The 24922-nt window shown below is 40.3% G+C and overlaps 1 protein-coding gene across 1 annotated transcript in view; it reads right to left on the bottom strand.

The window, feature by feature from the left end:
* DLD (dihydrolipoamide dehydrogenase) overlaps positions 1-19411 on the bottom strand; it is a 34944-nt gene extending 15533 nt beyond the window's left edge. The window contains exons 1-8 of the mRNA XM_015078721.3: positions 19254-19411; positions 17677-17755; positions 10343-10422; positions 9791-9859; positions 9162-9231; positions 7450-7550; positions 6526-6669; positions 5895-5996 (exon numbers count right to left, since the gene is read on the bottom strand). Coding sequence (XP_014934207.1) covers positions 5895-5996; positions 6526-6669; positions 7450-7550; positions 9162-9231; positions 9791-9859; positions 10343-10422; positions 17677-17755; positions 19254-19292 — 684 coding nt within the window. The 5' untranslated portion in view covers positions 19293-19411. The remainder of the gene's footprint in view (positions 1-5894; positions 5997-6525; positions 6670-7449; positions 7551-9161; positions 9232-9790; positions 9860-10342; positions 10423-17676; positions 17756-19253) is intronic.
* Positions 19412-24922: the final 5511 nt, after the last annotated feature.

The raw sequence follows: 24922 nt of genomic DNA, 5'->3' as shown, positions 1-24922 counted from the left end.
ACTCAGTATGAGGCACGATGGCATCAGAGAAGTCGTGTCATTCCCAAAGTTCCTGCTCAAGCCTCTAGATGTGCGGTGGTATGACTCACTAAGATGAGAAATACTAACAAAGAAACGGGTTTTGTTTGGTTTTTTGGAGGGTGAAAAGAGGGAAAAGGGGGAGGGAAGAGTTAAGTTATAAACGTACTGAAATGAGTGTCTGTGGGACCTACAAGTAGAGGTGCTAGTTGGCACTTAGATATAAAAGTCCTGAAATGTCCAAGATGGCAGCAGAGGAAGACCTTGAATTTACCTCCCACAGACACAAGAAATCCATACCTGCACATACGGCAATCCCTCCTAAAGAGCTGAGAATAGACTGAACAGCTTCCGTACAACAAAGGGTAGAAGGACCACACAGAGGACAAGAGGAGAGCCTGAGACACGGTAATGACAGGAAACTGACCCCAACATTACAAACTGCAGTAGGGAGAGACAGGACTGAGGAGCCACGTGCAAATTCACCCACCCAGGGTCACAACAAAAAACAAAACAATCTTTTAAAGAGCAGAAAGACTATACAAGTAGAGAAAACTCATTTACTAACCATACAGCATGGGCCAGATGGTGGGGACTGCTGGAAAGCCCCCCAGAGATGGAGACGCTAAGAGGCACCGCTGTTTACGCTCTCCCTTCACCTTGGTAGTGCAGACAGGAGCAGGGTCCAGGCGCTCTAAACGGACTGCTGACTCAGTGGCCCTGGGCTCCTGGCTCACACCTACCATAGCTCCAGCTGTCCAACTAGGGCTTCCCCAGCACAACACACACAAGAAAACCCCCAGCCTGTGCTCACTACAACTCCATCTCCAGCTGTCCTGCCAAGGCAACTTGGGTGCAAAGCACCCCAGGCACCCTCACCAATCCAGCCAGGGAGCCCCCTGTGGAGTGCTGCAGCTGGCACCCACCCCAGCTCCAGCCATCCCACCAGGGTAGCCCAACACAGAGAACCCCAGGACCTGCCAGACCACATCTGATTCAGCTCCAGCTATCCTATTAGGGTGGGCCTGGCACAAAGCAGCCCAAGATGCCCCAGCCCGTGCCCGCTCCAGCTCCAGCCAGAAAGCCAAAGCCATCAGGAACATGGAGTCTACACAGGGGAAATTCCTATACAAGGCCACTCCTTCAAGAATGGGAGAGGTAGCCCTTTCACCTAATTCACACAAACAAACACAGGAAGTCAGATAAAATGAGGAAACAGAGGAATATGCTCCAATCAAAAGAACAAAAGGAAACAGCAGAAAACAAACTAAACAGACAAGCAATCTACTTGATAAAGAGTTCAAAGTAATGGTCATAAAGGCGCCCACAGGACTACAAAGAAGAGTGGATGAACTCAGTAAGGACCTCAACAAAGTGATAGAAAATATGAAAAAGAACCAATCAGAGTTGAAGAACACATTAACTGAAGTGAAAAATACACTAAAGGGAATCAATTGCAGATTAGAGGATGCAGGAGACCAGTTCAGTGATCTGGAAGACCGGATAGTAGAAAGCACCCAAGTTGAACAGCAAAAAAATAAATGACAGGTTAAAGGACCCCTGGGACAACATCAAGCGGAAAAAAAAATTTACATTATAGGGGTCCGGGAGAAGAAAGAGCAAAGGGCAGAAAACTTATCTGAAGAAATAATAGCTGAAAATTTCTCTAAACAGACATCCATGTCCAGGAAGCAAGAGAGCCATAAACAAAAATGAACCCAAAGAAGTCCACACTAAGACACATAATCATTAAAATGTCAGAAATTAAAAGATAAAGAGAGAATCTTAAAAGCAGCAAGAGAAAAGCAACTAATTACACAGCAGGGAAACCCCCATGAGGCTATCAGCTAATTGTTCAGAAGAAACCCTGTAGGCCAGAAGGGAGTGGCAGGATATATTCAAAGTGCTAAAAAGACGAAACCTACAACCAAGTATACTCTACCCAGCAAGGTTGCCATCTGGAACTAAAGGCAACACAAAGAGTTTCCCAGACAAACAAAAGTTAAAGCAGTTCATCACCAATGAACCGGCCTTACAAGAAAAGGACTTCTTTAAGCAAAAAGACCATACCGAGAAGAAATTATGACCCAAAAAAATTTCACTCATAAAAACAAACATAGTAGAGGTAGTAGTTCAATCACTTACAAAGAAAGTTAAAAGACTAAAAAGCAGCACATTTATAAATAAAATATTAGTTAAGGGAACTCAATTAGAAAATGTAAAATATAACAACATAAACGTAAAACATAGAAGTGGGCAGTAAAAATACAGTCTTTTTAGAAGGTGCTCAAACTTAAGTGACCATCAACTTAATACAGACTGCTATATACTTATTATGTTATACAATATCATTATAAGTTATATAGTATCATTACAAGTATCATTATAAGTATGTTACTTAGAATCCTATATACTTAGGATGTTATCTATGAACCTCATGGTAACCACAAAGCAAAAACCTGTAATAGACACACAAAAATTGAGAGAGAGAAAGCCAAGCATAACACCAAAGAAAGTCCTCAATCACAAGGAAAAAGAGCAAGAGAACTACAAAAACAATGAGGAAACAAGCAACAAAAGGCACTAAGTACATACCTATCAATAATTACTTTAAATGTAAATAAATGCTCCAATCAAAAGACATGGCTGATGGAACAGATAAAAAAACAAGATCCATCTATATGCTGCCTACAAGAGACTTGCTTCAGAAAATACAGACCAAAAGGGAAGGGATGGAAAAAGATATTCCATGCAAATGGTATCCAAAAAAAGCCAGGGTATCAATACTTACATTATACAAAACAGACTTTAAAATAAAATAAAAATTAAAAATAAATAAAATATAAAGACTGTAACAAGAGACAAGGGCACTGCATAATGACAAAGGGATCAATCCAACAAGAGAACGTAACAATTACAAGTATCTATGCAACCAATATTGGAGCACCTAAATGTATGAACATAAAAACAGACATACACAGAGGAAATGACGTAACACAGTAACAGCAGGGGACACCCAACTTGCATCAATGGAGAAAGTCAATAAGGAAACCGTGTCTTTGAACAAGACATCAGACTAGATGGACCTAACAGAACATTCACAACATTCCATCCAAAAGCAACAGAAAACACATTCTTTTCAAGTGCACATGGAACATTCTCCAGGATATGCCACCAAAAAGGTCTCACCAAATTGAAGATTAAAATCAGGGGCAGCTGAGTGGCTCAGTTGGTTAAGCATCCGACTTCAGCTCAGGTATGATCTCACGGTCCGTGAGTTCGAGCCCCGCGTTGGGCTCTGTGCTGACAGCTCAGAGCCTGGAGCCTGCTTCAGATTCTGTGTCTCCCCCAAGCCCCCCTCTCTCTCTCCCCCCCAACTTATGCTCTCTCTCAAAAAATAAACATGAAAAAAAATAAAAATAATAAAAATTAAAAACAAAAAAAAAAAGGATTCATCATGATGAAGTTAGATCTATTCTGGAGACGGTTCAGTATCCTCCAATCAATCAATGTGACACGCCACATTAACAAAATGAACGAAGGATGAAAATTGGTATGATCATCTCAACAGATGCAGAAAAAAATTCGGCCAAAATTCAACACGATAAAAACTCTTAATAAAGTAAGTTTAGAAGGAAAATACCTCAACGTGATAAAGGCCATATATGACAAATCCACAGATAACATCATACTCAACAGTAAAAACCTGAGAGCTTTTCCACTAAGATCAGGAACACGACAAGATGGCCACTCCCACCACCTTCACCCCAGCCACAGCAACCAGACAAGAAATAAAAGGCATCCAAACTGGTAAGAAAGAAGTAAAACTCACATCTGAGGATGACAGAACACTATACACAGAAAACCCTCAAGACTCCACCCAAAAACCATCAGAATAAATGGATTCAGTGAAGATGCAGCATATACAAAACCAACATATACAAACTGGTTACACTTCTATACGCTAATAACTAAGTGGCAGAAAGAAATTAAGAAAATAATTGCATTTACAATTGCACCAAAAAGAATGAAATATCTAGGAATAAACTTAACTGAGCAGGTGAAAGACATATACTCTGAAAACTTTCAAACACTGATGAAAGACATACCATGCTCAGACTAGAAGAATTAAGATTGTTAAAATGTCCATACTCTCCAAAGCAATCCAAAGGCTCAACGCAATCCTACCAAAATACCAAAAGTAATTTTCACAGAACTAAAACAAATAATCTTAAAATTTGTATGGAACCACAAAAGACCCATAATAGCCAAAGCAATCCTGAGAAATAAAAACAAAGCTGGAGGTAACACAATCCCAGATTTCAAAATATACTACAAAAATACAATAATCGAAAAAGTGTATTAATGGCACAAGAGAGACACACAGACCAATGAACAAACTAGGAAGCCCAGAAATAAACCTATGTTTATATGGTCTATAATAAAGAAAGAAAACTTACGCAATAGGGAAAAGACAGTCTCTTTAATAAATGGTGTCAGGAAAACTGAACAGTCACACGTCAAAGAATGAAACTGGACCACTTTTCTACACCATACACAAAAATAAACTCAAAATGGATTAAAGACCTAATGTAAGACCTGAAACTATAAAATTCCTAGCGGAAAACAGGTAGCAACCTATCAGACATAAGCTTTAGCAACATTTTTCATAACATATTGCAAATACCATATGATTTCACTTGTATGTGGTATCAAAAAAAAAACCAAAACTAAACACAACAAAACAAACAACACAGAAAAAGACCCATAAATACAGAGAACTGGTGGTTGCCAGAAGGGAGGGGAGGGGACTGGCAGAATGGGCAAAAAGTGACAGAGTGGGAGGTACACGCTTCCAGTTACAGAATGAGTAAGTCCTGGGGATAAATGGTACAGCACAGGAAGGAACAGCAGTACTGTCATAGAGTCTTACGGTGTAGGTGGGGCCGCATCTGTGGTGAGCACAGCGTGATATACTGAGGAGTCACTAGGTTGCACACCTGAAACTAATGTCACACTGTAGGTCGACTACAATTTAAAAAAACAAAGCAGACAGCTGAATTTCCTCAGGACTAGAGCTCTGCCAGCAAGGATGAGGGAACAAGGAGGCAAGGGACTCAAGAAGAGTGGCTAAGGTTATGGACTATGGAATCTAAGTGGATCAGGAAAGCAGTCAAGACAGGACGTGCAGAGAGCAAAGACACAGAGGGACCCAAGGACTAGAGCACCTGATAAACCACCTGTGTGCTGAGAAAACCTGAGTAAGAGAGGAAAGGAGGTTATGGTTAGAGAACACAACGTCTGAATTTGTGATTTCACAAGTGAAGCAGTTCTTTGTGCTATCAAGATCCAACAGCCCTGGGAAAGGATACCTGAAAATGGAGAGAAGAGGTTGCTGGTAATACAGAAAAGTCACCAGATGGACAGGAAGGGAGAACAAGGAAGGCAGAAAAGCATGAAACAGCAAGGTTCTCAGGAGAATTGCAAGTAGTCTGACAAAACTTAAGAGGGATCAAGATAAGGATGGAGAGGGAAGAGCCAGACCACAGAAGTCATATCTGAAAGCTAATTTGCTCAAGATGAGGACTGTCTTCTGAAGGACTGAAGGGCTGTCAGATTTTTTAAACATCCATCCTAGGAAACAGAAAGGGTAGAAGAGACAGGGAAGCAGATTTCAAAGTAAAAGAGAATGTTCTAATGACTAACGATTATATAAATTGGTTGTCTTAAAAATTAGTAATTCTAGTAATACTAGAAGTGTTTAAGCAAAACTCAATGTTGATCTGCCTACAATGTTGTAAAAAGAATCAAACAGGAGACCATTAAGTTCCTTCCAACTCCATGAAGGCAGTAAGAGAAGAAAAGGCATTACTTACCAATTCTACACCTATTACTCCTGCACCAATGACAACCATCTTGTCTGGAACTTTTTTTAAAGATAGAGCACCTGTAGACGACACTATTGTATCTTCATCAATCTATAACAAAATATATACAATCAAAATGATTTGGAAAAACCTACTGCCTTATAAATGAGCTCACAAAAAATACTAAGACATTTATCTGTTCTGAGGTATCTATGACTTCTATCCTTACATTCAATTCTTTTTAATATAATTTATTGTCAGACTGGCTTCCATACAACATCCAGCGCTCATCCCAACAAGTGCCCTCCTCAGTGCCCATCACCCATTTTCCCCTCTCCCCCATCCCTTACAGTCCATTTTAACAAATCCCATTAAAAATACTCACTTGAAATTTCATCATTCAATATTTCAAAACAAAATGGTCCATTTTAACTACAAAATGAACCCAAGTCTATCTTAATATGAAATGTTCTATTTCTGGTCAAAATCACTGCAAAATAGAGACAGCTTCCCAAAGCTGAGTGTCAACATATGGTATTTCAGTTAGAAATTTTTCATTCAAAGTGCATAAATAGCATGAATAAAGTAGTTTACAAAAGGTCTTCCTGAAGGAAGGTTATAACAGTTGTAAAAAGCATACCGTGATTCCAGGAAAAGGAGTAACTTCTGACCCTGTAGCTATAAGAATGTTCTTTGTATCAATAACTTGAGTGCTGCCATCGGCTTTCATAGCAGTGACCTGATTTTTGCCCGTTATCTTTCCATATCCATTTACGTGAACAACCTTTAATAAAATAATATTTATACATTCACAAAGTTTAAAATGATGTTTGCAATTAAAAAAACATGGGGCACCTGGGTGCCTCAGTTGGTTGAGGATCCAACTTCGGCTCAGGTCATGATCTCATGGTTTATGAGTTCGAGCTCCACATCAGGCTTTGTGCTGACAGCTTACTCAGAGAGCCTGGAGCCTGCTCTGGTTTCTGTCTCCCTTTCTCTCTGCCCCTGCCCTGCTCACACTGTTTCTCTCTCAAAAATAAACATTAAAAAAAATTTTTTTAAATAAAAATAAAAAAACATGATTAATGGGGGGGGGAAATAAAAGCACTCTATTAAATAATACACCCAGTACAAAATACTTCCTTACTTAATAAGGTTACATGTAGAGCAGCAAAAAACTTGTTATATACGTCAGGGAATCTATTTCAGGTTAGCACACAGTTTTAAATTAATATCCCCAGCAGGAAAAAAAAAAGATAGGGGTGCCTGTGTGGCTTAGTCAGTTAAATAGCCAACTTCTGTTCAGGTCATGATCTCATGGTTTGTGGGTTCAAGCCCCGTGTCAGGCTCTGTGCTGACAGCTCAGAGCCTGGAGCCTGCTTCAGATTCTGTCCCCCTTCTCCCTCTGCCCCTCCCCCACTCATACTCGGTCTCTCACTCTCTCAAAAATAAATATTAAAAATATATATATAATACCCCCAAGCATTAAGTTCTAAGGGCATCACTCTATCAGCAGAATGTTTCATATGAACATAAGTAGGCATCTGAACATTAAAACACTGACCTTATTCTGTTTGAATAAGTGGGCAATTCCACCAGTTAAAGCTTTTACCGCTGTACTCTTCTGCTCCATCATCTTCTCTAAATTCAAGCGAACTTCAGACACTGTAATTTGTTAAATAAATCTTTAGTCCTTAGCTAAATTCTTGACGCAACGTGATATTTTTCGCTAATCAGGTCTGGAAAATTTCAGCTTAATGCTTACAGAACTGTAAAAAAGGCAGTGTTAAAACTTCTCATGTAGTAACTGCTAGAATAATTGTAGCTCGCAGACAGGCCAACAGCAACACATCATGGTCAATAAAACTTATCAAACACAGTAAAAAGTCCACCTTTGGGAAAAATGCAGTCCAAAATACACATTACATCCCACGTGGCAACATACTCATTCTCCGAACACATTATGATGATTATAAATCTGGATAGAATTAAATAGAGATGGCAAAGTAAAACATCAGCTGAAATTTTAAATAGGAACAACTTCACAAAACAAAAACAAAAATACTCATCTGAAAACTTTAAATATAGAAACTTAACATAAAAGAGTTTAATCAACTGGATTTAATCCCTCATTTGGGTCGCCTGGGTTGCTCAGTTGGTTAAGCATCCGACTTCAGCTCAGGTCATGATCTCATGGTTTGTGGGTTCAAGCCCCGCATCAGGCTCCACACTGCAGAGACTGCTTGCAATGCTCTCTCTCCCTCTTTCTGTCTCTGATTCTCTACCACTTGCGTGTACTCTCTCTCTCTCAAAATAAATAAACTTAAAAAAAAAAAATCCCTCATTTAACTCCTAACTCTGAAGCAACAACATAAGAAAACAAAGCAGCTCAACTCAATAGAACTTCAAAAGAGGGAGATCTTAGCAATCTGCACATGCAATCGACCCATATCTCAGAGATGAGGAAACAGAGACCCTGAGAGATCTGATTTACCTAGGTCATAGAACTAGAAGAGGAAGCTTGGCCTACGATGCAAGTCTCTTGACTATACCCTGTTTCTTCTTTCCTGAGTCAGGAAAGTGGGTTTTGATTCTACCTTTCATCTACTTTGATATGTTTGCTTTAATGTGTACATATCACCTCTATACCCACTGGATTGCCTGCTACAGCCCATTCTTTCAGAAACTACTGCAACAAACAAATGAAAGAAAAATGATTACCCCTCCATACCCACTGGTATGTTTAAGCCCTTTCTAGAAGAGACTACCCTTCTGGATGTATCTGTCAACAATTGGTGAAAAAGGATGAAATGAAAACAGCCCAAAAAGAAAGGTGGGAGACAAGATTTACCAAATTAAAATGAAATGCCCTCCTTTTACACTGGGTTGCATTCCCCATTCTCTCCTTTGTTCTTGCCACACTACCAACAACCTAAGCAGTCTGTCCATCCTTCCTTCCTTCCTTCCTTATCTGCCTAGAGCACTCAGGAATCCAGTGCCAACTCCTCACCTCGAGATCTCCAGGTTTCAGGGAAATTGAAACTGACTCTTCATACACATACACACACACAGCAGACTTCACACAAAAGTTGTCAAAGGAACAGAAGATGTCATAGTAGAAATCTGGATTTAAGCCTTAAGTAAATCTCTATTTTTAATATCTTTTTTTACTCTTTCCTCAATGAAACATGTATTACTCATTAGACATACAGAAGTCTTTAACTGGAAGAGTCAAGTATGGCTGGTAATATTGCTAAATATGAAAGGTATACTTACTTTCAATTCCCCTAGATGCAAAATCTTTTCCATGGGCCATATGGTAATAATGAGAGTTATTTAATAAAGCCTAAATAGACAAAATGATGAAATGTTAATAAGACTATATACGATAAAAAAGCACTTAAGAAATGACATCCCCTGCATGCAATAGTACAAAGGACTACAGTTTCTGTTCTTATGTAATTAATCTAAGTCAAATAATGACACAATGTTCAACAGCAGGACTGAAAAACAAAACACCTTTACTTTCTTTAAAAGCAAAGGAATAGGTACCCTCTTCAGGGGGCAGGTGAAAATGGCAGTCCTGTCTACATCCAAAAGCACCTACAAGAATTTACTGCCTATGATCTGTTTCATTGGTAAAGGAGAACTAAAGAGAAACATGGAACATGAGAGTCTGTTTGAATGGAAAGGCTAGGGATTCCAAAACAAAGAAGCAATTTCAGGAATGTATGGCAGACTGCTGAAAGCACTGCTTAAGCTTTACCAAGGAGAACATGTTTTTTATCAACACTGGGTTGTTTATTTTTTAGTAACTGTATTAGTCTATTATTCTAGTCTTAACATATCCTTCTAGCTGGTGGCTAATGACAGAAGCTTTTGCACTGTACGAAACACATGCTCACCTTAGAAGGGATACAACCGACGTTCAAGCACGTTCCACCAAGCGTTTCATTTTTCTCAACGCATACTGTCTACAACCAAAGAAAATATTATTTAACAGCACATAACCTGCAGAGTTTCAGTTCACTAAAATTCCCATGTATCTGTCCTAATTCTTGTACAAAATAAGTTTGCATTTGTGAGAATGAAATAGAGTCCTTTAAAATTTATCATCTGAGTAATACTAAATGCAGGCTAACCCAAATGTGAATTATTCTAAGACATTTTTGTTTAACATTACCAAACACATGCTTTTAGTTCTATTACTGTTGCTTCCAAAGTGAAGTTAGTAGCCAAAACGTGCGAAGCACTGTGGGGAGTTGGGAATAATGGACTCTGCTATTTCAGGAGACTACCACAACTGAATAACACTCTTCACTCGTCTCAGGCCTAAATAGAACTTATAGAATAAAGACATTATTTACCACTGTTATTTAGGTGCAAAGTATTTTGTGAATATGATCAACTCCTTCCAAATAAAAATAAATCAACACCTCGTTTAGTCTAAACTTTACCTTGAAGCCCAACTGGGCAGCTTTAATAGCGGCAACATATCCTCCGGGACCAGATCCTATCACTGTTACATCAGCATCAACTACAATAAAAGCAAATTGATATAAACAGTAAATTGCTTAATATGGACAAAAATAGTACATTAAAAAAACAAACAAAAAAATCTGATACTTTAAACCTCCAAAAAAGTACAAGGAACCACAATTTTCTACCCAGTACTATTTTATTCCTAGGTACTTAACATTCTTTGATGTTAACTAAAACTGGCATTTTTAAATTTCATATTCTATTTGTTCATTATGACATATGGAAATACAACAGAGTTCTATATCCACTGTATCCACTGACCTTGCTAAATTCCACACCGTTTTACTTAATAACAACAAGACAGGCTTTTAGTGACACTAGAAGACACATCTGCATGAGGGAGAGAACTTTGGAATCTGACATACTTGTCTTCAAATCTCAGCTCTAACATTTATTAGCTATGTAACCAAGTGACTTAATTTTTCTGTCATAAAAGAAACAATAACACTACCTTAAATGACTAATGTTAGGATTAAATTTTGTATATCCTTAGAGCTGTCAATAAATTTAAGAATGATATGATTCCAGGTACTGTACGTGAGATACAGGGAGAAAAACCAGCTTCCCTGTAATAGATGGCAAACACGTTTTGGACTTTATTTGAATACTGATAAATTTCATATAGTTTATAACAACAGGCTAACCAGAACATTAAGTGAACTACTCTGGACGTTTACCATATGAAGATAGAAAAGGAAATTAACTTTGATCAGCAGCCTTAGTAATATAATAATTATAATGCAAATGGAAAAGAAGTCCAATTATTCCCACTGTTCTCAAGCCAACTTCAAATAAAAATACACTGGCTTGAAAGAGTTAGGAGACAGTCTCCCTTCTCCTCCGCCTCTACTATCCTTACAACCCCAAGCATTTAGCAGTTTATAACACATTTTCATATCTATTATCCTGTTTGATTCTCAGAACTTCTTATGAAGACGGTAAGGATGACATATAACTGACATTTCACAGATAAGAAACACTAGGTTCAGAGAGGTCAGTTAACTTGCCCAAGGTCATATAGCAAGTGACTGGCAGAGACAAAATTTAAGCTTTTTCTATTTCCAATGGTCATCCCATTATTCAACGGTATTCTATTCCTCAATTTCAACTATCATAAACTAAAATCCTAAGAGCAATAATCAAGCTTTATAATTATTAGACATCTAACCTTAGGAGAGTAATTTAACCTGTTTCACTTCACCTTCAGTTTCTCTAACTGTAAAATAAAGACTACAAAAAAACCTACTTCATAGGGGCATGATACAAAATATGCAAATAGCTTAGCACAATACTTAGAGCATACATAATAAATATTTGCTATATGGTAGCTACATTCTGACCTCTGAAGATGGCAGTTTTAATTTCTGATCATCCCTCCTCAAGAAAACACCCACCCCTCCAAGGGATGGGATCAAAAAACTTCTGCAGGACTGAAAAGAAACACAGAACCCCTGAACTAAGAAGTTATCCAACCCACAAAACCTAAGAATCCTTCCTACTGAATAAATAAAAGTACTGATTCTCCTTGGTTATATCAAATGATAATTAGGATTACTCAGTACATGAAAAAAATATATAGCTAGTCCAATACATGAAAAAAGGATCGTTTCAAGTTTCATCGATCCACTTGTGCTCTTTGGCTACGTTGCCTGGTTCCCTGATTCATGTTCAGAATTAAGTACATAATAAAGTGTGTATCTATTTTCAAGTTTTGAACCAAATGATGGCCTAAACAATATTCTTTAATTTGGATTCTAATTTTTAATTCACAGTAATGAAACACAAGCTACAAAAAACAGGTTTCTTTGCTGAATTTTTAACATCTTTTCTGATTAAAGTATATGTTAATTAAATAAATTTAAACACGAAATAGCCAAAAATTTTAGTTTCATTTCCCATCGTGCTCTTAGATTTTTTTTTAACTATACAAAATACCAAAAATTTAAAACCATTCACCCCTCACTGAAGATATTAGATGTATCGTTCCATCAGAACACCACTCAAGTGCTAGGGAGAACAAAAAAGAAGGGAAAAAGGAAAATTCTCTGAAGATCAGTCAGCTGAGACTATAGGAGGGTGTGATCCAGTAACAAACCTTCAAAAACAAGCCAGTATTTAGGGGATGTCTGCAATTTACTTTTAAATGTGTCAAAAAAGTAAGGTGGACTGATGGGTAGCTAAATGGATGAACAGATACATGACAGTTTAAGTACAGTAAAATGTTAGTGGAAGTAGCTATGAATGTTCACTGGAAAATTCTTACAACTTTTCCGAACATTTGCGATTTTTCATAACGAAAGGTTGCAAAGACAAACCAGTTGGCTCTCACCTATACAAAGGCTGCACACAGGTGAAAAGTTTACAACACACAATTCTGACTCACCACCTCCCTGTCCAAAAGCATTTCTCAATTTGATTCCCACATACACTTTTAAAAACCAGGATACAGATAAATAATTAAATGAAACACATTAAGGAACACTTGATGGTTAATTTTACAAAATTAGCTCTAGCCTTTAAGAGTGAAAAAGAAAAACCAAACAGGACACACAAATCAGTATCATGGGAGAAAGATGACTAAGTTAGAAGTACAGCAGAAGACAGCTGCATAGCAATCTGCATTTTAGGTGGCAGTGAAATATCAGGAGAAAGTTATCAGGCTGATGCTTTAAAAAATACTGGGATACAATTAGGCGTGATGGACTTCAACAGACATGGCAGTTAATGCCATGAAATGAACTGAAGGAGAAAAAGCAGGAAAAAGTGTTCTACGAATGTTACTTATTATATCACTGTGAGGAAAATAAGTACACTGTGTCATCAAGGCTACCACTGAAATACAGGTGTTGAGTTACAAATAAATGATAATCATCAACAAAGTGCAAGACATATTTTAAGGGGTCAGTTTGCAATAACATCTACCATTTTGGTAATTTATTCTGTGCCAGGCAGTGAGCTGAGTATTTCATGTCGTCTCATTTAAGCCTCCTTATGTCTCTCTGACACAATTATCAGACCTCCATTTCACAGGAAGAAACTAAGGCTGAGAGTAACTAGATAACCTGCATAAGGTTGCACAACTAGTAAGTGATGCAGCCAGGGTTCAAAGCAGGTTCTTCCCATTCATAAGCCTCCACTCACTCCTATACCTTTCTGTCCTAATGCCATGCAGAACACTCAGATGACCCCATCATCTCCAGGGCAATCAGGAACTCCAACTAAAATGACAAAAAGCTCCTTCATTAACATAACGAAAGCAACAAATATTTATGAACACCTACCCAAGAGGAAATCACTACCTTCAGTAACCTGACACTACAGTTAGGGAAAACAGGCATGTTTCAAAATATACATAAATCAAGATTATTTTTAAAAATAAAAAAAGGGGTAAGAAAAAACATATCATAAGGCAGGAATTATTAATTACCAAATTCGCTAAATGAGTATAAGAGCTACTTGGCAAGGTTTATTTGTTTTGGGGGGTAGAGGGGCCCTTTTTAAATTATCAACGGCCTTAATCTCCAGTCTATTTTAGTGACCCTTTCATAGTAACATCCTATACTTGTCATCACCCAAAACTGCCCAGCCTCTAAAATCCTGAATTCTATAAGAATTCTTTACTTTCTGATCATTACCCTACAACCTCCCTAATCCATAAAGGAGAAATATAGTAAAAGAAAAAAGGATTTGAAGTTAAAAAAAAGGAAGGAAGGAAGGAAGGAAGGAAGGAAGGAAGGAAGGAAGGAGGAAGGAAAGAAAAACTGGTGTTCAAACATGAGCTCTACCCCTTCGTAAACTCTTGGGCAAATATTTAATCTCTCTGGTTTTGATGTAACATAGGAATAAGTGACAGTAATACCTACCTCCCAGGGTTTGAGGTCAAAGATAACAATGCATGTCAACATCCTGGGATGATGCTAGGTGCATACAAGGCACTCGACGGATGTTTCTTCCCTCCTCAGATCCACCTCCCAATCTCACAACCTCCAATCTCTGTAACACCAATGCTACTCCAGTGTTCTCTCCCACTAAAACCCGACCCAGACATTACTCTCTCCTTCTTCATTGGTCTTTTGTTTTTCATTCAACAAACATTTATTGAGCATTAGACACTACTCTAAGGTCTTTGGATACCTATAATGACACAGCCCTGGTTCTTCTAGTCTAATAAGAGAAAAAAAGCAAAAAGCATTACAATAAAAACTCCAATCTGCAGCAAGAATGATCTTTAAAAACAAATCATATCAGGGCACTGGGTGGCTCAGTTGGTTAAATGTCTGATTTCAGCTCAGGTTATGATCTCATGATTCAACAGATCAAGCCCAGAATTGGCTTGGCACTAACAGCGTGGGTTTCTCTCTCTCCCTCTCCCTCTGCCCTCTTCCCCTGTTGGCATGCGCATCTGTGCTGTCTCTCAAAAATAAATAAACTTAAAAAAAAAAACAAAAAACAAATCGTATCAGGCCTCTGCTTAAAACACTCCCGATGACTTCCAACTGTCGTTAAAATAAAGAGTTAGGGTCTTTCATTATCTGCAGAGGTCAACTCTCAATCTTCAACACACTTCAGCCACACTGGCCCTTTTCAAGCTCTTTAAAGGCACTGTGCTCCTTCTCACATCAAAATACTCCCACATGCTGCTCCTTCTACCTGTAACACCTCCTCCCATACCCACTCCAACCCCAACCCTTTTCAGATATCAACATCGTTTCCTTAGGAAAGAATTCTGGGACCATTCTCCATCGGGATACAGATTTCATAGCTCCCTTATATTTAGCCTATGGAGCCTTTACCACATTTTTTTTTTTTAATGTTTATTTTTGAGAGAGAGAGAGAGACAGAGTGCAAACAGGGGAGGGCAGAGAGAGAGGGAGACACACAAAATCCGAAGCAGGCTTCAGGCTCTGAGCTGTCAGCACAGAGCCCGACCTCACACCTGAGCTGAAGCCGGACTCCTAACTGACTGAGCCATCCAGGCTCTCCGCTTATCACAATTATTGGATGGATGCTTGTCTTGCCCAAATGGACTATAAACTCTATAAAATCTGCATCTTGGGGGCACCTGGGTGGCTCAGTCAGTTAAGGGTCCAACTTCGGCTAAGATCATGATCTCGTGGTTGGTGAGTTTGAGCCCTGTGACAGGCTGCGCTGACAGCTCAGAGCCTGGAGCCTGCTTCGGATTCTGTGTCTCCCTCTCTCTCTGCCCCTCCTCCATTCATGCTCTGTCTCCATCTCTTTCAAAAATAAATAAACATTAAAAAAATTTTTTTATTAAAAAAATTTTTTTTAAAAAGCTGCATCTTGTCTGACTTGTTCACTGCATCATCCCAGTCACTAGCACATAGTATATATCCCATAGCTGTCGAACTGAGGAATGAATGTAGCTAATGTGAGTGATTAAGTGCTGTGAGTCCACTCCTGTCATGAAACAGAAGATCCTACCACAATAACACACATCACTCTTCAAATCTTGATGAATTTGGTTCATACAGTTATTGAAACATCTTCCACATGTTGTAACAGGGACTGTATTATAAGAAATTTTGAACTCCTCCAGTTGCTCTGATCAACAAATACTCAACAGAAGCTGACCAAACAGTACAGAAATTAAAAACGTAGGCCCTAGGAGCACGTGAGTGGCTTAGTCGGTTAAGCGTCTCACTTCGGCCCAGGTCATATCTCACGGTTCGTGGGTTTGAGCTCCGTGTCAGGCTCTGTGCTGCACACAGCACAGAGCCTAGAGCCTGCTTCGGATTCTGTCTCCCTCTTTCTCTGCTCTTCCCCCGCTTGCACGTGCTCTCAAAAATAAACAAACATTAAAAAGGTTAAAAAATAATGTAGGCTCTAGGGTCAGAAGAATTTTCCCAATTCTGTCATTTCTTAGCTGAACCTCTTTTCACTCAGTTCCTCCAGTTATAAAATGGGGAAAATGGAAGCACATATCTTACAAGATGGCAACAAGGATTAAAGACTGCTTGAGACACAGTAAGCCCTCAGTGAATCAGTTACTATTACTGTTGTTGTTGCTGGTTACTTACTTTGTACCAGGTACCATACTGGATGGTACCATAGAAAAATTAAAAAACCAAAACCAAAAACAAAAAAAACAAGCCTATTAACTTCCTGTTTTAAATAGCTGAAAAACAAAATATGTGTCATTTACAGAAGCTTCAAAAATATTTTTTAAAAAAGAGGAAAATATCCATAATCCATAGCTTTCATAGCTTCCTTTCAGGGTATATCCTTCTAGTCCTATGTTTCTGACAAGCCCATCAAAATCTTCGCTCAGGATGTCAAAAAGTCATCTTACCATTCTAAACCATGTCAAATAACCACCACACTTAACCTCACCCAGTGGACAGAATTAACTTTTTCTTTTGTTTTTTTTTTTTTTGTTTATTTATTTTTGAGAGATAGAGACAGAGTGTGAGCAGGGAAGGGGCAGAGAGAGAGAGACACAGAATCCGAAGCAGGCTCCAGGCTCTGAGCTGTCAGCACAGAGCCCCACATAGAGCTCGAACTAACAAGCCATGAGATCACGACCTGAGCCGAAGTCAGACGCTTAACTGACTGAGCCACCCAGGCGCCCCTAACTTTTTCAATGTAAACATTCAAAAATCATCCCCTGCTCAAAACCCTTCATTGGCTTTCCCACCACACTTGGGAATAAAATCCAAACTCCTTCACCTGGCTTCCAAAACCCTCCCACCATGAACTGATCCCCGCCTACCTCTCTGATTTTACATCCTCCAGCCACAGCGGCCTTTTCTGCAATGCTTTAAACCTCACAAGCTAGTTCTCACCTCACACCCTTGTCATAGTTGTTTCTGTCTGCCTGAAATAACCTCACTCCCTCCCTTCACTCAGACATCATTTCCTTAGAAAAGTCCTGACAGCCTATCTAAAATAGTCTTTGTTCCTCTCCGTTGCCCACTTTAATTTTCAATCACTACCCAAAATATTTACCTATTACTTCAGTATTGTTTGTCTTTTGTCACCAGACTATTAGTACCAAAAGTATAAGGCTTTGCCTTGTTCACTGCCTGGAGACACTAGGTGCTCAATAAACATTTAAGTGAATACACAGGTGAACAAACGAGTTCTATGACCCACTATTTTATTACCAGTTACTCTAATTCTATGACCCACTATTTTATTACCAGTAACTCTAATATTCACTTACTTTTACATTTAAACACAAAGGAACTATGAAATAATGTGAGGAAACACTGTTTTACTAAGTACTTACTTGGTTGATCAGCGTAAGTTCTCAGAGGAACTGCAGAAACTCCCTGTAAGCCATGAGATATTCGATTGAAATGGCCTCTCTGGAAAAGAAAATTGTTCATATGATGTAAAATGTGAATTCAAAACAGTGAACTACTGAAGGCCCATGAAAATGTAATAAATGGAGCAAACTTTATCAAGCACTTATTATTATTAACATATCTTCCATTGCCACATAGAGATTACACATCAATTTCTCCTCTTTCATAACAATTAAACTCTCCACCTCAGCTCACCACACTATCTTTTCATTATGAATATTCAATAAACTATGTCATAGTTAGCCCAACAAAAAGTGTTATTCCGTGCCGTGAAGTTTTCTTAAAGTTTCAGAAAGCACGGCTAATTTCTGGCGCCAGGGATCATTTTAATGTCACAGTTAAAGTTCTTAGAGTTCTAACTTAAGTACCCAATAATCTGTATTATTACAATCCTACTTGTAACTTGTTTCCTAACTCAAACTACCACGTACAACCTATGAAGATGCTCCTGAACAGTTAACTAGGAACAGAAATTAGACAATGTCACTTTGGAAAACGCAGTTACTGACATTCAACAGCTACTCAGGTTTCACGGACTGCATCACAACCTCCATAAAAATCTCTATGGACGTCTACTCTCTCCTACGCTAAGAACAGGGAGGCACAAAGAAACAAAGCAAATAGCTCCTATCACAGCAGGCAAACGGAAGGCAGTGATGAAACCCACACTAATGCAGTCATGGTCCCTACTCCAAGGTAACTCAAGGCACCTGAGATCAGGACGGTAGGCCAAAGTGGAGCAGACCAACCAAACGTCAGTCCTGACTTTTAATCCCTGCTCCCCCTCTAACTAAAAATGTAACTCCTAGCATATTACATTAACTCTCAGGAACACAGATTACTCATCCTAGACACAAAGGAGTTTGATCAGCATATGATCTTTAAGGTATCCATCAGCACAGTACTCAGCTACGATCCCACATACGTACAATCTGGCTGTATTCGACACGGAGATGATATGGGACAGCTGTCGTAACGAAAGATAACCTGCTGCAAGCCTCTAGGAGGGAAGGCAATGGACACTACCTTAAAGCTGCAAACAATGAAGAGGCCTCTGAGGAATTCTTAGGGTTACCTGCCGGGGCTGACTGCGTCTGGCTGTTTCAAGGAGCAGCCGCAAGGTTACCTGCCCACTGCCACTCTAGGGCTGAGATTAGGATTCGAGATAAAAGGTAGAACGTATGAAAAGCCAGACCAGACGGGGCAAGTGCTATTTCTACTTCCTCTGCCAAGGTGGAGAAGCCTGTGTGCCCAGGGCCCAGGCTTGGGAGTGGACAGTGAGTAACTGCTGGCCGTCACACAACAGGCGGGGCCTCTCCGCCGCCCGGGTCTTTGCTCCGGTCGCGGCCCAGGCAGAGCCTACTCAGGGGCGGGGCCGCGGGTGGTCCCGGCCCGACCGCCGGCCTCTCTCGCCCCACCAGTTAGGCCGCGTCCGGACTCCGTCAGCAGGCCCTTCTGTGCCTCTGGTTCCGCACGACCCCACCCAGCCGGCCCTCACCTTGGCCAAGGAGCAATACACACGACTCCAGCTCTGCATTTTACCGCTCAACTTTCCTCTCCGCCAATGCTTTCACCTCCGCTAAGCTCCTCTGCCGCCTCGCCAAGGTCTCCCCGCCCTGCGCATGCACAAAAGCAGCTTACGTCATGGGTCGGGAGCAGCGCGATTGGCTGGAGCGGTCAGGGCCCATGGGACTAGGCGTTCCTGTCAGGCGCGGGGTCGCACACTGTCGTAAGGCGCCTAGTGCTTTGTGGCAGAGAGGGAGTGCCGTACCATTTTACCGGTGATAGGTAAACGTGGGGGTTAGTAATGTGATCTTATACTTGGAAGACGAGCTAAATTAACAAGGCTATCGTTTGCTTGGTGTAAGCTGCAGAAAGTAAGGCTTGACGGGTCCTTGATTGTGCTAAGCTGAGGAATCTCAGCACTTTCCAAGGCATCGTCTCACTTCACAGCAAGTATATGAAAGATGATGAGTTTTACCACTTCCTCGGATGAGGCCTGAGAGGTTAACTATCCCCGAGGTCGCGCAGAGGAAAGATGACTGCTTTATAATTTCTCTCCTCAAATCAGATACTATATAAGGGATGGAACCACAGACTTTGGCATCACCAGCAGCCTACTCTAATTAAGCTAACTGGCAAAACAGAAAACACTATCTTCCTCCTCTGTTAGAGCAAATTAGGATGGGTTGGGTGGGGGATAAGATTTTAGGTTTTTATAAGAGACAATGAAAAACATTGTCTTCAAGATTGAGCACAGAGCTCTAAGGTCTGATTCATGCTTTGTGATAACTATATAGTGTGAATGAAACTTAATTCTACATTTCTTGAAAGTTTACTGCCCAGGCACCGTGCTGGGCTCTGTGGATTTAAACACCAATTAAAAATTATTCCTTACCTAGCTATACTCAGCTTTAGGGGAGAAGAGAATGCTATTTAGTTAGTGTTTGTTATACAGGCTGCTAGTTGTCCTCCAACATCCATTCTCCCTGTCCTTTACTCTGTAAATAAGCATTTTGGTCATCTTAGCCATTTTCATGGCTTTAGCACCTGCCTACGTACACTGATAACTCCTAGACACTTATCTCCAGTCTGTACTTCTCTAATCTCTAATTCCATATTTTCAGTTGTCTACAGAACATGTCCCCCTGGGTGATCCTGTCAGCACCTCAGTTTCAACTCTCCAATTTCTTATTTAAACATGCATATTTTCTCCCTTATATTTATGATTAGTGAATATTTCCAAATATCCAGTCATCCCTAGTGAAAATTGTGTAGCCATTCCCAACTCCTTTAATGGGTCACTGTTTTAGTTGACCAGCCCTAGAAGCAGTCCCAGAAATAAGCAGTTGAGTGCAATGAGTTTATTTGAGAACTGATCCAAGCAAGCATTGGTAGAGGATGAAAAAGGGATGGGAATGCTTTCAGATACATTAACGAGTAGATTACCAGTGTGAACAATTGGTATTCAGACTCACTCTGGGAGATAATATAATGCTTCAGTTTTCCTATTCAAAATACATCCATCAACTTCCATCAGTCATTAGTTGAGGATTGCTCCCAGGGACTTTAACTCCCTGGCACTTCTGGGTTTCCCCATAGGTGAGCCGAGTGAGCACCAGCAGCCAGAGAAGTCTCTCTAGCAGAGTCTCGAAGAAGGCTTGTAGATGAATATACAGAGGAAAAGTGAATGCTAAAAGGATACAGGTGAGCCACCAGTAAGGTTGGCAATAATCACCAACTTCTATCAACTCCGAATGTGAGAATGAGAGTGAGAGAAACACTGAAGATGGCTCCAAAATGTCTGGCTTAGATGGCTGGGTGGGTAGTGAAACCATGACAGAAATAGGCAACATGGAAAGAAGGATGACTTTGGGGAGAAGATAATGAGACAACTTCTTTGAATTTCAGATGCCAGCTGGACAATCCATTTGAGATCTTCAATAGTTACTGGAAACAAATGTCTAGAGCTTAAAAACTCTAGACATGGATTTGAAAGTTTGCTGGCATATGGACAGTGATGGACACTTGTAGCATAGATGCATTCTCAAAGGGCCACACTTTTCTTTTTTTTTTTTAATTTATTTATTTTGAGAGAGAGCATGAGTGGAGGAAGGACAGAGAGAGACACAGAATCCAAAGCAGGTTCCAGGCTCTGAGCACTCAGTATGATAGGAGACGATAGGATTCAGTGGGAGGAGAGGGAAAGATTAGGGCCTAAGGTCACTGGGTGGGGAAGAGTGTCTGACCACAGCAAACCCCCCCAGGCTTAAGGTCCCTCTTAAGAATGTAACAGACCTAGGGCACCTGGGTGACTCAGTCGGTTAAGCAAGCGACTTCGACTTCAGCTAAGGTCATGACCTCGAGGTTCGTGAGCTTGAGTCCCACGATGGGCTCTGTGCTAACAGCTCAGAACCTGGAGCCTGCTTCAGATTCTGTGTCTCCCTCTCTTTCTGCCCCTCCCCTGCTCATACTGTCTCTCTCTCAAAAATAAATAAAAATTTAAAAATTAAAAAAAAAAATGTAACAGACCCCACCTACTCCCCCTCAGGTTTCCCTCAGGAATTTGACAAAAGACCTAACTAAAAATAAGTAGTAGACCATAAAATGTATAGCTCACAAGGACTGATATGGCCATAGACCACCCCTCATATAATGGAAATGATCCAATCAGGAAGAGACAGCCCAGCACCTAGAGGTATCAAGCCAATGAGCGTAGGACCTGAGAAGTAAGGAGGGGAAGGGAACAGGGGTGGGGCATGACCAGACCTTATAAAACAAGGAGCTCTTGCCTATAATATAGTAGGTGGACATTCACTTTCAAATGTTCCCTCTCGGTAAAGAGGGCTTTCATACTATTCTTCCTTTCTGATCTTATACTCTAATAAACTTTTGTCTGCTGCTCATTTTGTGTCCCCCTCTAAATTCTTTGAAATGGCGAGACAATGAATCCCGGGTATTGAGGTAAAAAAAAAAAAAAAATCCTGCAGCAATACTTTCCTTATAAAACTGAGAAGTGTGATTCTGAGAAGGGCTACGGTGGTCTAATAGGGGATCTGAACGAGTTGGACAAGTTGGAAGGAATATTGTGAGGTATACTGGACTGACAATTAGGAGACCTAAGTTCTAGACCTAACTGCTCTTCACTGTAATTTAGTAGAAGTCATGTCTTCGGGCCTTGGTTTCCCAAACTTTAAAATGAAGGGCCACAAGCTGCCCTCCAGCTGTAAAGCTATTCCACTAAGTTGCAGAGTCCCCACATAATACAGTAGCTATCTATAGTAGATGTTTCTTGCTGTGGGGCTGTTGTTTATTGGAATCCCCTTTTTATGTTTGAAGGACCCACCACAGGGTGAGACCAGACCCTACTAGGAAGCCCTAGTGGCCGCCCCTGTGTCTCCTGGCCTCCAGCAGGTGCAGCAGACACAGAACTTAAGCCGCTCCGATGCTCCCACCAGGACTTGAGTTAAGAGGGGTGGCTCAAAGACACTGACAATTTGGGATTCACTCTGCTGGCAGGTGCGGTGACTCCAGTATTGGCGGTCGTTAGTGGCAATGGCGGTGTCCTATTCCGGCCCTTCCTAGAGAATATCTCATCTAGGGCTGTCTAGCTCCCGGCCTCCCTCTCGAAACCCTACATTGGTTCCGTGCTTATCAGCTCGCCTATAAATTCCTTTTTGCAAAAGCGAGCCAGATATTATTTCTGAGATGGCCTGCCATCCAGAATCATGACTGGTACACAACCACGTATTGAAAAACTACTGTGTACAAGACACTTTAAATGAACTTTTAAGTCGCATGACACTGCAAGACAGGTGTTATTAATCTCAGTTTTTAGAGACAGTAACGGAAGCACAGAGCGTTTAAATAACAACGCTAAGGTCATGAAGTCAGTAAGTGGCAATTCTCTGCTACATCGTGGTACTAACTGGTAAGGAACAGGGTTCCTTGGCACTTTCTTTCGCCCGTCTGTTGCGAGACGAAACACCTCAAATGGTCTCAGAGTTGCTGCTATACAGCCCTCTCCTTTGGAGATGTTGTGGTTTTATAGAGGAAATAACTGTACTTCATTTCTTAATCATCTCCTTTTTCTCCTGAGTAATTTTATTTACGTAGATGATGCTTAAACAGCAACAATAAAATTGTATTCAAATGCTAACCCAAGCTTTCGTGGTTGATTGAGTAGGAAATAATGAGTTACCACCTAGTTCACAGTGTGTAGGTACACAGAAAATAGTCCACCGTTCCTGCTTCAAAATGCTCCTAAATACGAAGATATTAGGCCACTGGTGCTCAGAATTAATAAGTCAGCAAGGACGAAGTGTTGTTCGTTGGGCACCTAACAAGGTGCAGAATTTTGTGCAGGACACTGAAAGGAAGACAGACGCGTTGTCATAAACGTCCGTGATCTCAGAAAGCTGACAATCTAGTTGAGATCAGGCAATGCCTTTACTCCAAAGTCTTTACTCGGAAGTCACTTTCTCGGCGAGGCTTGTCCTGACACCCCTAATCAACACTCTTTCTGCCCTCACACTCATTCTCTGCGCTCTGGCTTTACTTTGTCCCACAGCCCTTACCATCTTCTAGGACACTGTATAATCGTTTCCCGTTTATTTTGTAAAGTTTTCTGCTGCCACAGGGATCTAAGCTCCCTGAGCGTTGAGATTTCTGTCGGTTTTGTTTGCTGATAGACCCCCAAGACTAGAATAGTGACTTGCACAGAATAGACACTCCAAAAACATTATGACGACATGGAAGTAAGCAGAAAAGGTAAGAGCTACAGAAATTTGGACGTGGAAGGATCAGAATGGGCTGAGCACCCGAGGGAAGTCTTCTGGCAAGATATAATTACTTCAATAGGTCTTTGAAGGTGGGCAGGATGTCGACAGAGAGGAAAACCAAGGAGCCTGTGATATCTGAGGCATGGAGACAACTGGGCAAATAGGAATAAAGGGCAAAAAAAAAAAATCACAATAATTTACAGCGTGGTGGAGGGAAAATGGCGTAGGCTTTAGGGTCATGAATCCTTCCGTAATTCATTTTGCTTGTGCCCTCCGGCAAATTTGCTAATCTCTCTAAATTGTTTCCTCATCTGTGAAATAGAATGATGCAGCGATGAATCAAGGGAATCTACCCCCAAACCCAAGGGCACACTATACACTGTATGTTAGCCAACTTGACAAGAAATTATATTTAAAAAAAAAAAGGAAGAAGAATGTTTACATCGAAGCTGGTTAAAAGGATTTTTAAAAATTTAAATAATGCACCTGGCACATAGGAGGTCCTTGGAAAGGGAAATTGTTATCACACTGCTATAACTTGTTGGGACACTTATCAAGAAGATTTGTTGAATTCCCGTGCAAAATACATTTTGAGTCACTCGACTTGCGTTTCTGCAGGTCTGTTTTCCATACAATGGATGAAGGTGGGTGGCCATGAATTCAAAGCATGATTCAAAGCATGAATCTTTAAGGATGTCTAAGAGTGGCTGGGTGACTGGCATTTTACTGTTTATAAAATTCTGCCACACACGCATACTAACACTGGTCTACATAGCGCCCCTGACGTGGGTATTATTAATATCATCATATCGGGGGGTTTTTGTTGTTTTTTTAAGAGTGGGGGGAAGGGGCAGAGAGAGAAGGAGACAGAAAATCTTAAGCGGCT

This window comes from Acinonyx jubatus, chromosome A2 (genome assembly GCF_027475565.1).
Source record: "Acinonyx jubatus isolate Ajub_Pintada_27869175 chromosome A2, VMU_Ajub_asm_v1.0, whole genome shotgun sequence".
Taxonomy (NCBI): Eukaryota; Metazoa; Chordata; class Mammalia; order Carnivora; family Felidae; genus Acinonyx; species Acinonyx jubatus.
This window is presented reverse-complemented; position numbering and strand designations above follow the sequence as displayed.